Below are 15376 nucleotides of genomic sequence, written 5' to 3' on the forward strand. Positions count from 1 at the left end.
TTCTCCAACATGGCCGGGAGAAGTTTGCTCAGCCTGATTTTAATGTTGTTTGCACCTTGACTGACAATCGACTTGAGATCTCAGGATATTCAAGTTGCCATCACCACTCCCAGCCAAGGAGTAGAGGCTAACAGCATCACCCAGCTTGGTATCGGCGAAGCCAGCAACAGAGATAGAGATTTGATCACACAGAGTTCACAGAGAGAGACTCTCACCACGCCGCCATCATGGCTCCCGCCGACAGGATCTCACTCGAGTTCATCACCACCGGCAACGTCTGGATGCACACCCAAATGCAAGGGCAACCCATAGAAAACCGCAACATCGCCCTCCGCTTCCTCCGCTCCTTCACCGGCGACTGGATCGGCCCCATGCCCCTCGGCGCATTCCTCATTCATCACCCAAAGGGCCCCATCCTCTTCGACACGGGCGTCTCGACGCACTGTACCGAACCGGGCTACTTCCCCTGCTGGAACCCCGTGCCGGGCATCCTCAACAAGCTGCAGGTTACAAAGGAGGATGGCATCGTCACGCAACTCCGGAAACGCGGCATCGAGCCGACGGATCTCCAGTTCATCATCATCAGCCACCTCCACCACGACCATGCTGGCGGACTAGAGATTCTTGCTGTTGAGGCGCCCGAGGTGCCTATTTATGTCGGCGGAGAACACTGGGATGCGTTTGGGAAGCATCCTGTCTATGCTGCTATGCAAGGGTGCACGCCGGACCGGTGGCCCAAGGACTTTGAGCCGTGGATTCTCGACTTTGAGGAGAAACGCACCGTGGGGCCGTGGGGCCGGTCGTGTGAGCTCGCGCCGGGCGGGACGATCGTTGCGGTCGATACGCCGGGCCACGTGCCGGGGCACATCTCGTTGATCGTGGTGGGAGATAATGACGATGGGAGCAAGACGAAGTACTTGCTGACGGGGGATGCGACGTATGCAATTAGTGTGCTGGACAAGGAGGAGCCGGATGGTGCGAATAGTGATCCCGTGGCGGCTTTTGAGAGTTTGAAGAAGATCAAGGCGTATGCTAGGGATCACGATGTCGTAGTGCTGCCGAGTCACGATCCGGATACGCCGAGGTTGCTTAGGGATAAGGTGGTCTACCGGCCGGGCAAGTAGATGGGCGGGAGGGTCGAAAGTCGAGTTATGGTGCTTGTGGCGAGGACACTGGAGATATCACGGCTGTCAGTCGTAGTCTCAAGTGTGATACTCAACAGAACAGCAATTTAGTGTATCACCCGATGGGAGAGACGACCCTGCTTCGAGGGGGATTCGTAATGCAGGATGGGACAGGCACAATGACAGACAGCGGGAATCTATAAGCAATTCGTCACCATATCCACGAGCTTGAAACAATCGAGGCAAATCGCGGTGGATGTATCCGCAGCGGGACGGCAAGCTTAGGCCGGCGGTCCACAACAACGACAATCGATCTGTGAGCGAAGTGGGGGGAGATGCGGCTGCAAAGGATCGTCGGAGCCTACCTACTATTAGTAGAGTTTCATGCCTGCATCACAATACCCAGTTCATGACGATCCTCATGTTCTCACTATATCTCTGAAAATCAGTTGTCATCACTCAGGATGCCTCGATGACCGCAACTATGAGTATGCCAGCTTCCTCAGGTTGTCAGACTGAGAATGTTTCCTCGTCAAGGCCTCTTCAACACCCATGCCCGTGTCAACGCCTAGCTTGAGTCACGGATGGGGAACTAGATGTTCGTGCTTTTGTTAACGGCTTAGAGACATCCCTGCTATATCCTGGATAACCGTAGAAATGGAAGGAAGTGTGCCCTCAAGCATGTTGATATCTGGGACTGGAGCTGCCAACAGGGAACGGATGTCTCGTGAGTAACGTCTCAAGACTGATGTTCAATTCTATTAAGTGCATGGGGAATCTATGTTATGCATATCTATATCTGGAAACCCACGAACACGCTCTCAAACTCGGCACAAACGGCCATTTTGGGTCGAGAAGCCGTCAAGCTGGCGTGTGATGTACCAACTCTCGCTGCCCACACCCAAGTTGGCATAGAAGACACCGGTGGGATCAATCTTCTGCTTGAATGCGAGCAGACGAGCATACTTCTCGGTCCTGTAGAAAGACTGCTGGTAGTCAGGCTCAGTCACGTCACCCTCGCTGGCATATCCGCCACCGCCAGGAGTAACGTCCCGCCAAGGCTGCATCCACTCGTTGGTCAACAGCTTCGACTTCTAGGCGACAACCTCGGCGGGCGTGCCAACGTCCCAGCCCATGACGGAAATGGCAAACATGGCAGAGCCACGCCACGCCGGGTTGACAGCGTTATCGGGGTAAGGGCCGGGGCCGCCGGTGATACCGAAGCCGATAATCTGGCCGCCCTTATCGCTGAGACCCTTGAGGGTCTCAAAGGTAGCGTTGAACTTGGTGGCGTCGGAGAAGTTGTCCGTGGGGAAGAGACGGCACGCCGTCTTGGCGGCCGTGCCGCCGACGGACTCCTTGGGGAACCCGGCCTTCCAGGCGGGGAGGAAGCTCTTGTGCTCAGTGTAGACGGGTTCGACGGTGATGCCGAGCTCCGTCCACTTGGCGAATAGCGGGGCAGTGAGCTCCTTGAGTTGGACGAGAGTCATATTGGGGGCGAACTAGGGGAGCATGGTGAAGGTCAGGGCATCGGGGCCGGTGTGGAAGATGTTCCAGTACTCGTAGTTGCCGGCCGCATTCCAAGTGGGAAGTCCTTCCCAATAAGCCTTGACGCCTGCCCAGAAAGCTTCGTGGCTAACGGTATCGCTGGTGCCGAAGCTGAAGGTCATGACGGCGATGGTGTCGATCTTGGGGTAGACCTTGACGACATATGAGGTGACAACACCATACGTGCCTGGGCGCATGGTCAGCTTGTGTTACTTCTTACAGGGATAGCTCAACTTACTTCCACCACCACCACGAAGAGCCCAGAACAGCTCGGTGTTCTGCTTCTCGTTAGCAGTAACGAAACGTCCATCGGGAGTAACGACATCGATGCTCAAGACCTGATGGAAACTTATATCAGTACGGTGATATCAAATACAGGAGATGACGAGGCATCCTTACAGAATCGGCAGCAATGCCGTACTTGGGCGACAGCGGTGAGTGACCACCACCAGCGAGGTAGCCTCCAGCATAGCCGACAGTCATACCCTCGCCTCCGACGGCAGTGACACCGTACTTCTCAGCCGCCTCATACAGCTCGAAGCCCTGTACACCGGCACCGACCTTGATGGCGGGACCAGAGTAAGACGAGGTGGGGTAGGTCTGATAGAAGTTGATGCTCTTGAGGCGGTGGGTCCAGATGGAGAGAGCACCGGATCCAGAGGAGCGACCATTGAAGTCATGGCCGGTGTTCTTGACCACGAGGCGAATGTTAAGGTTGCGGGCAAAGTTGACAGCGAGCTGGATCTGCGCAACATTCGTAGTCTTGACGACATACGAGGGGAAGCCGCCAACGGTGCAGGTGCCGGCGGAGCTGTTGTCGACTGAGGGCGGCATGCAAGTCAGGCCCTGGTACAGAGGGCTCATGACTGAGGTCGGGTCCTCGGCACTTCATATTTTCATTAGCACGATGGAATCAAATTGTAGAGGCAAGGAGGCTTTGACTTACTGGATCGTAGAGTTAGTCCACTGGTTGGTGATGTACTCGCAACGAGTGGCATCATAATTGCCAAAGTCATCAAAGCAAGAAGCGCCGATAGGCACCGTCTCGCTGACAGCAAATCCAGTCAGGAGGCTGAAGACACTCCATACTGCCTTGTTCGGCCAGAGCAGGTCTCCAGGGTACGTCTTGCACTTGTTGAATGTGCGGGCTGTTCCAGAACGCTTCTCCCCGGCGGCAGTGGTGTCAAAGTCAAAGAGGGAGATGTTGGAGAGGGAGAGGTCCGTGAGGTTGTCCAGAACGGCGTCCGTCAGCTGGACGCTCTCTTCCTTCAAGAGGTCGGTGGAAGTGGCAACGACAACGGGCTCAGCAGCTGGGGCCACTGTGGACTTGTTAGCTTCTACACCACGGGTAGTAGGTTAGTCATGATGCCAGTCACAGAGCACGCGCATATGAACCCTCAGGGGTTTTCAGACTGCAAAGTCAAATTGCAAGATCAACATACCGATTACTGCATCGTCATCCACAATGGTCTGAGCGTACGCCAAAGGCAGGGCAGCGGCCAGGAGGGGGGCCTGACTGAGTCGAGACATGTTGTGTGCCAAGAGATTTGGGGGTTCAGAACTTCAGACTGAAGGAGTAAAAGATTGGACAGAGGGCGCGACAAGGAACGGGGTTGCGTGCTTGTCAGACAGGAACCTCCAATGGTTGATCACCGGGTGTGTGGCTGGCGGTGCGCCGGGAGAGATGCGAGCGAGCAGAAGAAACGAAGCAGTACACCCACGGGATTTATAACATCCACGTGGAAGCGTTGCATCTTGCCATCCGTCCTTTCCACACCAGTAACACCACGCGTATGGTTCGATAATATGAGCGAGATATCTTACTACCAACGGTCTACTGCCCGTTGTCGATAGTCTACGGTTGGTACTGCCTACCTAAGCCCGCCGACATATCCCGGCATCACAGTCCTTGCATTCGATAGCGGCAGAGGCCACGGGTCCACTGTCCACGACATCTCACCAAATTACGAGGATGACGGACTCAAGGAGGAAGGGACCATTTGGACGAGAAGGGACCTTGGGTCCGCCCCCGGGCAAGCATTGCACCGAGGGCCCGGGTTCGCTTACACAGATCTGGACTTCTGTTTGGGCCGAGGGGTTCGGGGGCAAGTAGACTAGACTCCGATAGAGCAACGTTGGTGGCGAGAGTCGTAAAAACCCGCGCCGGGGGTTGCAACGGCACCACATTAGCAACATCGGCATTGCAAAACTGCGCAAGTAGGAGGTTAGCTGGCGTCACCAGGACCATGGATACAGCTTCTTCTAGACGTCGTCTCCCGAGTGCCGGCGCCGACACTAATGGTTTAAGACCAATGTCTGTGGGCAAACGTCTGCCACATTCTTACGGGTTCATCTCTACGGAGTAGAAATGGTGTTGTCGAGCGGCTGAGGCGTCTGCCAAATTTTAAGTCAAGTCGGATTAGCCTGGTCTATCCGTAGTCTATCCGTACCTATCAAAGTCTCTCTTCCTTTAAGAGGCAGGGTGGCGAAGAGAGTGTCGGGAGCTGGAGATCATTCATATGGAACATGCCTCCCCCGGTGAACCTTCTGCACGCTTTGTCCTCTTCCGGGCACCGTCGCTCCACCGAGTACCTTGTCCGCAACGAAATTCCGGCTGTCCGCGTCAGTGAATCTCCACTGCAGAGTCTACTACGTAGGGATCCCCGAAGAAAGATCTCGGGGTTTGGTGCATTGGTGGGTGAGACTGAGGGATTTGCGAACGAACTGCCCATTATCCACATAATAAGGGATGTGGATAGCGAGCCGTGCCTCTGGCTCTGGGGAAGACATTGAGTTTATCTTTGCGATCTTGCTAATGTCTCATAAGTCGTCAACTAAGCAAGTGCACAGCAAGATCAAATCAAACTGCAGATGAACAATCATATCGGTCATGATTGTCGAAGACATGTCAAGATCGGAGCCAAGGAAAATCGTACGACTTTTTCCCATAGCCCCAAACGCGTCTCTCACTGCAACCCATGGAAGACACCGGAGGAACCCAGGAACTGAAAGGAGAATCTTTGAGAGGATATTTGTCGTCTTAAGGGGGTTTCTTCTCTGCAAATTCGTCCTGCGCCAACGCGGTACAGTAAACTCTGTTTTTCTTCAACCTGTCAGCCAGGTAACATTCGGAAATCACTACTTGGTCGCCAAGGGGTCAGGACACAACCCGAGTCGCTGAAGGACTTCTACGATTCATTCACACTAATCCACTAGTGCTCAAGGAGGACATCAGCTCCACCTCGCTCATCTAATGCCCAACGGTGGTTGCCTGCGTTTCTTCAAGGAAGGGAAAAACTTCCCTCGGCCGAAGCGATGAAGAAAGAGGGGAACGTCGTATTCACAAATCACCGCGTAACAAAAGTGCGAGGTCGCATCCTGAATCTCATTCACCGGCCCCATGTTCCGGACACCACCACGACGCCTTACTCAGATTGTGATGCTATGCGAAGCGAACTAATTCACTTCCCGCCTCAAGACTGCATAGCAGGTTTCTATCCGGTGGGCGTTTGCAGAAATGCGACTCGTGTTGGGCCAGAACGCGGTCGGCCAACAGCAGAACTCAGCCCAGATATATATTGGCCTAGGGTTGGTCGAATTTCCCATGGCGATGACTGGGCATAAGGAGAAAAAGCGAAATATCCAGCAAGTACGAATAAATCGTGAGGCTGTCCTTCGATGAGTATTGGGAAGTAACTACCTTGAACGATAGTAGTATGTGTCTCTGTAGGAACCAGTGATACAGAATGATACTATCCACATGCTGCTTGCCCTTCCGTAAGTAAGGCGCTGCATTATGTGACTCTACACTCTGTCCTCAAATTACCCTACGTCTCATCGTGGCTGGCTTACTGCCCGACTGTGCCATATGAACCATGGATGTCCTAGATGGCACCGAGCAGTTTTTGCCTCTATGGTGTATTGATAGCCCAAATGGAGCGAGGAAGCCGGATTTCAGCCCGGATTGTCGGTATTCAGCTTTCAAGTTATCTGGAATAGTCCGCAGCACCCCTTGTCTAGAGGCAGGAGAAGACTGCAGGAACCTGATAGTCGCGGGCCTGCAGTGTTCGAGAATGCGCCATCCTTGACAGGTTCCTAGCATCTTCTCGGACGCCATCGCTCTATCAACCACTCACAAGTCTTCTTCTTCGTCTTTCGTGAGCCAAGCCTCGGGTACGCAGAGCCCTTGCCTCCTGAAGGAGTATTCCTTGCTTGGCAGTAAACCGGCGAGCACAAGATCTCAATGTCTCCTAGTGGTGGCGGAGGAACGACCCTGAATCAGCGTGCTGGTGGCTTGTATCCTCCGGCCAGGGATACAGCAATGCTACCCAACCGGCGGAGATTTGAAGAACTTCAGCAAGTTTTCTGCGGCAACCCCCAAGTCTCTTCGCTGCCCTGTTCTCTCGCTATCCGTGGAAATCACCGACCGGGAACTTGCGAGACTAGTCCGTCTCAACCCCAGCCTTACCATGAAACGGGGTTGTAGAGAATGCAAGTCTGTCACGATTGGCGTACCACTAGGCAGGTTCGAATACTGATTACTCCCCTTCCAGTCTTCTTGAGTACACTGCTCCCGTAGAGGCTACAGATGGACGTTACCTTACTTCCCTGTTCAGTGTAAGATCACAGCTAATCGCATGGCTTTCTCCTGTTACGGATGGAAATGGTAAGCAACTATGTTCAAGAACACTGACCAAGCGTTCTCAAGATCAAGATCGAACTGGTGAAGGTCACCCTCTCCAAAGCAGCCGATACGAAGCAAGGTGCTCAAGTGTCTCAGGAGGAAACTCGAGACCCAACACCTTGTATATATCTCACAAACTCTCCCACGGACCCATCGCGCAACCCGACCCCCGATCCTTTTCTTCGACCTCTCCCGGCCTGCTCTCCCACCCCCGGACTCCAAGTTTAACTTTGGTGCCAAGTCTGCAGAGGTTCAAACTTTACTTTCTTTCCATCGACGCAGTTCAACTTACACGATCGTTCTTTGACTTCGTGACGAGGGCCAAGCATGGAACTCGTCGCTCAGCGAGCCGTTGAGGCTCGGTGGGCCAATGTCGAGGACCTACCGTCAACGCCTTTGCAGAAGGTGATCATGGCGATTTTGTTCTTGTTCACATTGACTGCATTCTTGACCTATGTCTTGAGAATGTACAGCAAATGGACGTCAAAACAGATCGGACTTGGTAAGTGATCCAACCTAAGCTTTTCTCGTCGAGTGTTCGTCTCATCAGATTATCAGATGACTGGTTTATGACTGGAGCCATGGTAAGACCCGGCCTCCACCGGCAGAGTGCCGATCACCACCCTTTCTCTGGATGGACGAAGAATGAGGTTGATCTGAACTGTGCTCGAGACTGGATTATATTTGTCTGTCTGATTTACCGGTTCCGTGTCATCACTGTCTTAAGATACCTTATTAAGCTAAGGGATGCTACTTAAGTATTTGTAGTAACGTAGTAGTAGTAGTAGTAGTAGTAGTAGTAGTAGTAGTAGTAGTAGTAGTAGTATTTAACATAATCAGGGACAGGAGCCTAGCTATCTAACTAACTAAGCCCGATCAACCAGAGCGCCATTTGGGCATATGATGTGCCGTGCCGCTATCTAAACAGCGTACGACAAGTCAGACAATCTATAATGTACACTTTTCTTCTCGTGCCTAGAGCAGTGGAAATTATTAGCTAATCCCTAGGGTCCGTTCAGTTCCAAAAAGCACGCCAGCAGGGGTTTCCTGACTCGGCAGAAGCGAATGGGCCTTGAGTAGCCCTACATCGTCCACAAACGACGGGCTATAACGAAAAGGCCGGCCCTCGCGGGCGTACTTAAGTATTTGATTGATATGCCTTTCTTGAGGTTTTCCGAACGACTGCTGGCCGTAATTTCCCTCATCTTCCATCTTCGGACAACCGGGAAGAAGATAAAACGCGAGGAACCACTGATGACTTCATCTTTGCCAAACTTGAGACTTTGGTGAGTCAATTGTTGCAGTGATAGCTGCAACATGCAGTGATACGAGGTCTTAGAAGAGAAAAATGTGACAACTCTTGATAGACAACCCATTTTTTGAAGCCCCACAGAGGGGAATCAGACGATTCCAAGGCATGAGCGGTGGAAACAGGACACAACCAATGCCAAATAGGGTAGGTCATAACTGAATGTTGCCACTTAGTAGATAATTGAGATTTTCCGTCCAACCTTGGCCTAAGTCGAGGCGGATATGTTGCTGTAGACGGAAAATAGCCAGCGTTCAGGTGCATAGCCGTCGGCACCAAATCCGCCAACAATTCGCTTAAATGCTTGTGGCTGGGTTGACAGTGGGACTCAGTAGCCACAAGCCAGAAGTCGGATGTTCTCGCTAGGCAACATCGAGGCTTACATTAGCTTTTGGATGAATTGACATCATTCATGACGCTGAAGGATAGTTTTCTTGGTTTGGTTCCGTTGAATTTCGTCATTTGCTTGTGGCTAGCGTCATTCAGATATTACTCGCCCAGGAACAGAAACGCCAGACTGGCCACCTCTCAGTCCCAGAGTCAGCCCTACCCCGACTTATCGACCTAGTAAGAGCTGGATCCTCAGCCTTACCTACCCTAGGGGAAGTACCTAGTCCAGCAGAGCTGGACACTCTAGCTACCCAACTAGTCAGCCTCTTCTATACAGCTATTCAAGCTGTAGGTAAGAGACGGACAAATCAGGGTAGGGGAGCCCCCTGGTGGACAGAAGAGTGTGCAGAAGCCCACCGAGCTGCTATCGAGGCTAGGCGCCAGCAGGCCCAGGAACCTGGGCTAGTTATACCTCCCCCCATCCTAGAGGAGCAAAAGATCTTCTTAACAACTGTTAGAAGGGCAAAACGCGCTTACTGGACTACTAAGATCGAAGGGGCTAAGACAGACCAAGACCTATATAAGATAGTAGGCTGGCGGAAGTCTAGCTTAGCTGTTAAAGGCCCGCCCCTTATAGTAGAAGGTCAGATATTCGACAACAGCTACGATAAAGCCCAGGCCCTACGAAAGGCCTTACTAGAGAGATTCAACGCTACAGACGACTTACCTGGGGATCCTTTTACTATCCCAGTAGTTGCACAGCGTCTAATGCCCTGGCAGGATGTGGTTAGCATGGAAGAAATACGCCATGCTACTCTGACAAAGACTACAACCCCTGGGATTGACGGGATTACTACAAATTTACTACAGCAGACCTGGGAATCAGTAGCTAGGCCTATACAGCAGCTCTTCCAGGCCTGTATTCAAGTAGGCCACTTCCCCAGACCGTTCCGCAAAGCAGAAGTTGTCATGATCCAGAAGCCAGGGAAAACAGACTTCTCGAAGACTGGGTCTTGGCGACCGATATCCCTTTTATCCTGCTTGGGTAAAGGCCTAGAGCGGCTAATAGCAAAAAGGATGGTCTACCTTACTATCCTAGAAGGGGTTGCTAGCCCGCAGCAGGTTGGAGCACTACCAGGGAGGGCTGCAGTCGACCTAACAGCCTGTCTGACCCACGAGATCGAGAGGGCTCTAGACTTAGGGCTCACTGCAACTCTTGTAACAATGGACGTTAAAGGGGCTTTTGACTCTGTCCTAAGAAACCGACTTGTTATCAGGCTACGAAAGCAGGGCTGGCCTAAGCATCTGATTAGGCTGATCTTCACCTTTACCTCTAGCCGAGCAGCCCGGGTCAGGCTAGAGGATACAACTACAAAGGATTTCCCTCTATCCTGTGGGCTACCACAAGGCTCCCCACTATCTCCTATTCTCTTTCTATTATATATAGCTGATATCCTAGCCGACGATCAGAAGCTACGGTTCGGCTATGCGGATGATATAGGTTTAGTAACTACTAGCCCATCGCTAAAAGAAAATGCTATAGCTCTAGGCCAAGAGATCACTCATATACTTAACTGGGGCACTGATAACAAGGTTGCTTTTGACCCAGCTAAGTGTGAGGCAGTCCACTTCAGCAGGAAACATAACCAGACAAAAGACCTACCAGATATACAAGCGAGGGGCCTAACTATCAAGGCCTCAGCTAGGCCTGTACGATGGCTAGGAGTCTGGTTTGACAAGACTCACCTTCCGTCACCATGTCGAAACTAAGGTGGCAGCAGCAAGGAAGGTAGCCCAGTTCCTTCGGCACCTAACAAATACCAAAGGGGGGCTCCCAGCAGCCGCAGTACGAAAAGCGGTTATTGCCTGTGTCCTTCCAACAGCCCTATATGGAGTTGAGACCTGGTATGCGGGCCTAACCAAACCAGCCCTAAACAACGGCACCAATACTAGCAGTAGTACTGCTTTACAGATAGCTACAGTTGGTACAGGACAGAAGGGCCTGGCCGGTAGAGTTAGCAAAGTTATTACAGCAGCAGCAACGGCTATCCTGCCTGTCTGGAGAACCACACCGACCAGCACCCTCATCCGAGACGCTGGCCTTCCTACAGCAGAGGTAGCCCTCGAAGCAGCGCGACTACGCTTCGCTATACGCCTGCAGAAGGTTGACCAACAGCATCCCTTGGTCCCAAGGCTGCTGCAGCCAGGGCGGCAACAGACCAGGCTCCAAAGAACAGCTTGCCTGTTACCTAAGTGTCCAAGGCCAGCACTCCTACAGCCGCAATATCTCCCAGGGTCTTATGACCTTATAGTTACACAGACGAAGGATGTAGCAGCTAGGATCTTCCAGGCCTGGCTCAAGACTGTGCCAGGTCAGCATACAGTCGTATACTCAGACGGCTCCAAAGCTCCTGACGGAGCTACAGGGTACGGCTTTGTTATCTACCGCAACAATAAACGTATAGCCCAGGGCTGCGGCCGTCTCGGCTTAGCAGAAGTGTTTGATGGTGAGGCGGAGGGGGCGAGGGCTGGGCTCCGACGGGCCCTTCAGACCTCCCAAGGCCAGCCTATACACATCTGCATCGACAATACCAGCGTTATTCAGGGGATTCGCGGTAAGGTCCCAGACTCCTCACAAGCGGTGTTGGTATACACGTCAGCAGGGCAACCGTACGGTTGGAACGAAGTGTCAATAATGGTCTATTATTGCTGCGTCTTGAGGTGGAAGGAGGAGGTTGTGGGCAGAGCCCACGGCCTCTCAGAAGTGGTATGTAAGGGGTCGTTTGTAAGTACCCATACCGCCTTCCAGATCCACCTTTTCTGCCGACTGCTCAGAGATCCAACACTGGCAGTCTTTTAATTGTGACCAGAAAAGGCAGTGGATTTGGGGCTGAGTTCTGCGGTTGAAGTCGAGACCGCAGAATCCAGGGGTAGCATCCCCTCTCCAGCTTTGTCAAAACCGATTACTGAAAATTTGGCATAGCTTCCGCTGTAATTGCCGCACAAAAATTCCAAAATCCTATTCCCTAGATCCTCCTCCTGAACCTCCATTTCGATGATTCGTCGGAAATTGACGAATCCAGCGTAGTTGAAAAAGAGCTTTCCGTCGGTCTGACTGCGCCCCGAACACGTGCGTTTCTCTTCAAGCCGAAGCCCGAGAGTCGTATACGTTCGCTGGACGACTTGCCGCCTGTAGTGTGCTGCTATTTCAACTGCGCGTTACCCATCCCTCCATTTTGACCGTGATGGTCCTATCGTTGACGAATCGCTCAAGGCTCTTGTTGGCATTGCTTTTGGTGAATCCGTCGGCGGGGTTATCGTCACCACTAATCCAACGCACCTCGCAGAGCTCGCGGCGTTCGTACGACTGCCGAAGAGCCATGATATCAATCATGAGTCTCTTCTCTTTTGTCGTTCCGAGCTTCACCATACACTCGTAGAGCGAGTACGAATCGGTGCAGACAATAGTTGGGATCTTCGGCATGTCCAACCGGTTAGTGATGAGCTCGAGTGTGGTTGACAGAACGTAAGCCATATCGACTCCTGCGACCATGCCGTAGACTTCTGATGCCAGAACGCTGCGAGTGACCCGCTTGCTTTTTATGGAGCTGAAGTGGACGAGATTGCCGTGGATCGTGAAGCTGTCGTCTGTCTGGGTCTCATTGGCGAGGATGATGGCAAAACCAAGCTGAGACGACATGTCGGCGTTGTTGGCGAATGAGCCGTCCACAAAGACGAAGAGTTTGGCGGTGGGTAGATCCAACGGCGCAAATGTGAGCCCGCGTTCCAAGTGATCCATTTGCCACTTTAGACGACGATTTAGCGCTGCGTAGTCGTCTGGCGATGGATTCACTTGATGCTGAGCCGCGTACGATGTGTCGAAAGACGCCTCGGGCTGACAGATCGACGCAATATAGGCGCCTCGCGCCCGCTGCTCGACAAACTGCTTCTGCGCGTCTCGTGCCGCGGGATCGACCAACTTGAGCTTCTTGCCTTGGTGCTTCTGGCGCAAGGTGACGTTGCCGTTGCCCAGCAGAGAGACGATGCCACCGTTGAAGATCAGCGGCTCGTCAATTGTGAGCATCTGCTTGGGCTTGGCCAGAAGTCCGGCGCGCTTGAGCTCATCGTCTTCCTTCTTGACGAATTCCTTGTCAGACAAACCCATGGTGTCGTCAGTCTGCATGCCAATGATGTCGAATGAGCCACTTTCAGCCGTTGAGATCAGCAAGCATGGATCATACGTCGAAGTTACCATCTGGAGGTTCTTGATATGGTGCTTGCTGTATGTCGCGTACCAGTATGTGCCCGCTTCTGCTAAGCCGTACAATGGCCAGACGACGTGGATCACAGTGCCAGGGGGATACTTGTCACGGATCCGAGTAGGTGGGTAGGCGAGAATCATTCTTCTGAGTGCCTCCTTGGCCTGGGTGTATGCCTGAGTGACATCACGGCCCCAGATGAAGTAACCAAGGGGGAGAAGTGTAGGGCCGAGCACCAGAAGCAGACGCTGGCTTGCACGCTGAATCGTCGGCGACTGCGTGAGGATGACCTTCTTGCCGTCGTCGTTGTAGCCTTGGATGACGAGGCGGCTTTTCTCGTATGGCTTGGACCCAATGCCCTTGATCTCGTTGACGAAGCGGGACTTGAAGATCTTGATGCCCTCGTGTTCAGGGCCTAACTTGACGAACCTGATGACGCCACGCTCAATGAGGCCGGCGAGCTCCAGCTTAGTGGACTCCTGGAAAGGCTTGCCGGGTGCGATGATGGTGCCATCTTTGCGAAGTTGAGTAGCTAGCTTGAGGTTGGTCGCTTCCTTGGTTGTCAAGTGAACGACGGCAGTGGCATTCCGTCTTCCCAGCGGTCGACGGATCCGCTTGGTACATCGGGCTGACGATTCGTCTGGCTTGGATGCGGCGACGACGATCTCATCCAGGATGACTTCGTCTGCGCGGCCGGCACCTTCAACAGGCTGATTGGCAGACAACCCATCAGGTAGGCGCCCTACGTGCTCCATCGCCGTCGAAGGGTCGATTGCCTCCGTATACCACGGCTTGACCATAGTGGCGCGGAAATCAGTTGGACCACTCGGCAAGTCGAGAGTACAAGTGGTGCCGTTGGTGGAGATCAGCTTGAACGGGCCCTCCCATCCCCTGCCTTCCCGCCAGACCTTGACGTCTGATTGCAATGGTAAAGCGATGGTTGAAGTGATGTCGGGTCCATTGCGAGTGGCGAGTGCGTCTGCGACTTTCCTTTCGGCGTTGAGACGGCGGATCTCCTTCATTGCCTTCTTGACTGCTTCAGCACGTTGGGTGATCTCTGGTGATGGGGGAGAGTTGTCTGTGGTGCGAGGGAAAGCTCCGAAGACGAGTAGTGTAGGGACGAGGCCATTGGGACCGGCGGTATCGTTGATTGCCTTGACCGCGGTCTGAAGTGCAGACTCGGCGTTCAAGGAGGGGCATTCCGCCATGAGGATATCGTATGCCCTCCTGAGGTCCTTGTGGCGCCTCTCGACCATGCCCACGCTATTATGAGCCTCGACAGGCACCTCCTTGACCTCGATCGAAAGTGCTCGAGCTGCCGCCTTGAACTCCGCAGAGTGGAAGTTCCGGCCAGCGTCGGTGACAATCCAGTCCGGGGGCCCCAGGTAGACGTCAGTCCAACAGAGCCTGAAGACTTCCCACGTGTGCTTAGCGGTCATGTTATTGAGGAACTTCGCCGCCTGGAAGCCGGTGGCTACGTCGACGACGTGCAGAACCGGACACTTGACGCCTTCACGGTTCTCGAGATACATCACATCCATGATGACCTCGTAGTTGAAGTCGCACTCGTCGCGCAGGGTGAACTTGAACCTGGTTGGAGCTTGGCTGTTCAACTGGCATTGTTGACATGCCTTCGTGATGTGCTCGAGGGCCACTTTCTCCACCTCGTTACCTGACTGCCGAAGCACCTTCAGCAGACGCGGGACCGATGGATGTCCAAAGCGTCGGTGTAGACGGCGCAATTCGTTCTCCGTGAGGTAATGGACCATTGCCCTCTCGTCGTCGAGAAGCAACAGCCATGGATGACCCCACTTGCGAACGACTGGAGCAGTGATGTCTCCCTTCACCATGAGGTTGGTGACATTGTTAAAGTGGACGTCCATCTTATCCATGTCCGCCAGACAAAGCAAGAAAGGGGTGTTACTTGGCAAGACGTGAAATGTGATGTCGCCGAAGGGGGTGGAGACAGTGGTTGAGCCAATTGATTTGATGCCGACGTTGTCACCGAAGCGGATGGTAACGGTGCCAGCAGTGGTGGTATCAAGTGTGATATCACGGAACTTCTGCAGCGCAAGGAATTGTTGGTAGCCGGCAGTGGAAAACTCAGCGGCGCCGGTGTCGG

The 15376-nt window shown here is 53.2% G+C and overlaps 3 protein-coding genes across 3 annotated transcripts; 1 reads left to right on the plus strand and 2 right to left on the minus strand.

Annotated features, from left to right (window-relative positions):
- Positions 1–227: 227 nt before the first annotated feature.
- Positions 228–1124, plus strand: BDP81DRAFT_399107 (metallo-beta-lactamase superfamily protein; the record flags this gene model as incomplete). The annotated part of the gene is made up of 1 exon (XM_060588538.1): positions 228–1124. One exon carries the CDS (start codon positions 228–230, stop codon positions 1122–1124), a length of 897 nt encoding a protein of 298 aa, XP_060439749.1.
- Positions 1125–1945: 821 nt separating this feature from the next.
- On the minus strand, positions 1946–4373 carry BDP81DRAFT_484688 (uncharacterized protein; the record flags this gene model as incomplete). The annotated part of the gene is made up of 7 exons (XM_060595118.1): positions 4115–4373; positions 3619–4009; positions 3072–3558; positions 2911–3010; positions 2738–2859; positions 2249–2626; positions 1946–2218 (listed from the first exon to the last, which is right to left on the minus strand). Exons 1-7 carry the CDS (start codon positions 4200–4202, stop codon positions 1946–1948), a joined length of 1839 nt encoding a protein of 612 aa, XP_060439750.1. The 5' UTR covers positions 4203–4373.
- Positions 4374–4497: 124 nt separating this feature from the next.
- Positions 4498–5017, minus strand: BDP81DRAFT_117193 (uncharacterized protein). The gene has a single exon (XM_060581554.1). It carries the CDS (start codon positions 4918–4920, stop codon positions 4654–4656), a length of 267 nt encoding a protein of 88 aa, XP_060439751.1. The 5' UTR covers positions 4921–5017; the 3' UTR covers positions 4498–4653.
- Between the last annotated feature and the right edge of the window lie 10359 nt (positions 5018–15376).

The sequence above is a fragment of the Colletotrichum phormii genome, assembly GCF_030913505.1.
Source record: "Colletotrichum phormii strain CBS 102054 chromosome Unknown BDP81scaffold_27, whole genome shotgun sequence".
Lineage (NCBI taxonomy): Eukaryota > Fungi > Ascomycota > Sordariomycetes > Glomerellales > Glomerellaceae > Colletotrichum > Colletotrichum phormii.

Bases quoted from the DNA above. Each gene is read 5' to 3' on its own strand.
- BDP81DRAFT_117193 (XM_060581554.1), bottom strand. From the start codon at position 4,920: ATGGTCCTGGTGACGCCAGCTAACCTCCTACTTGCGCAGTTTTGCAAT.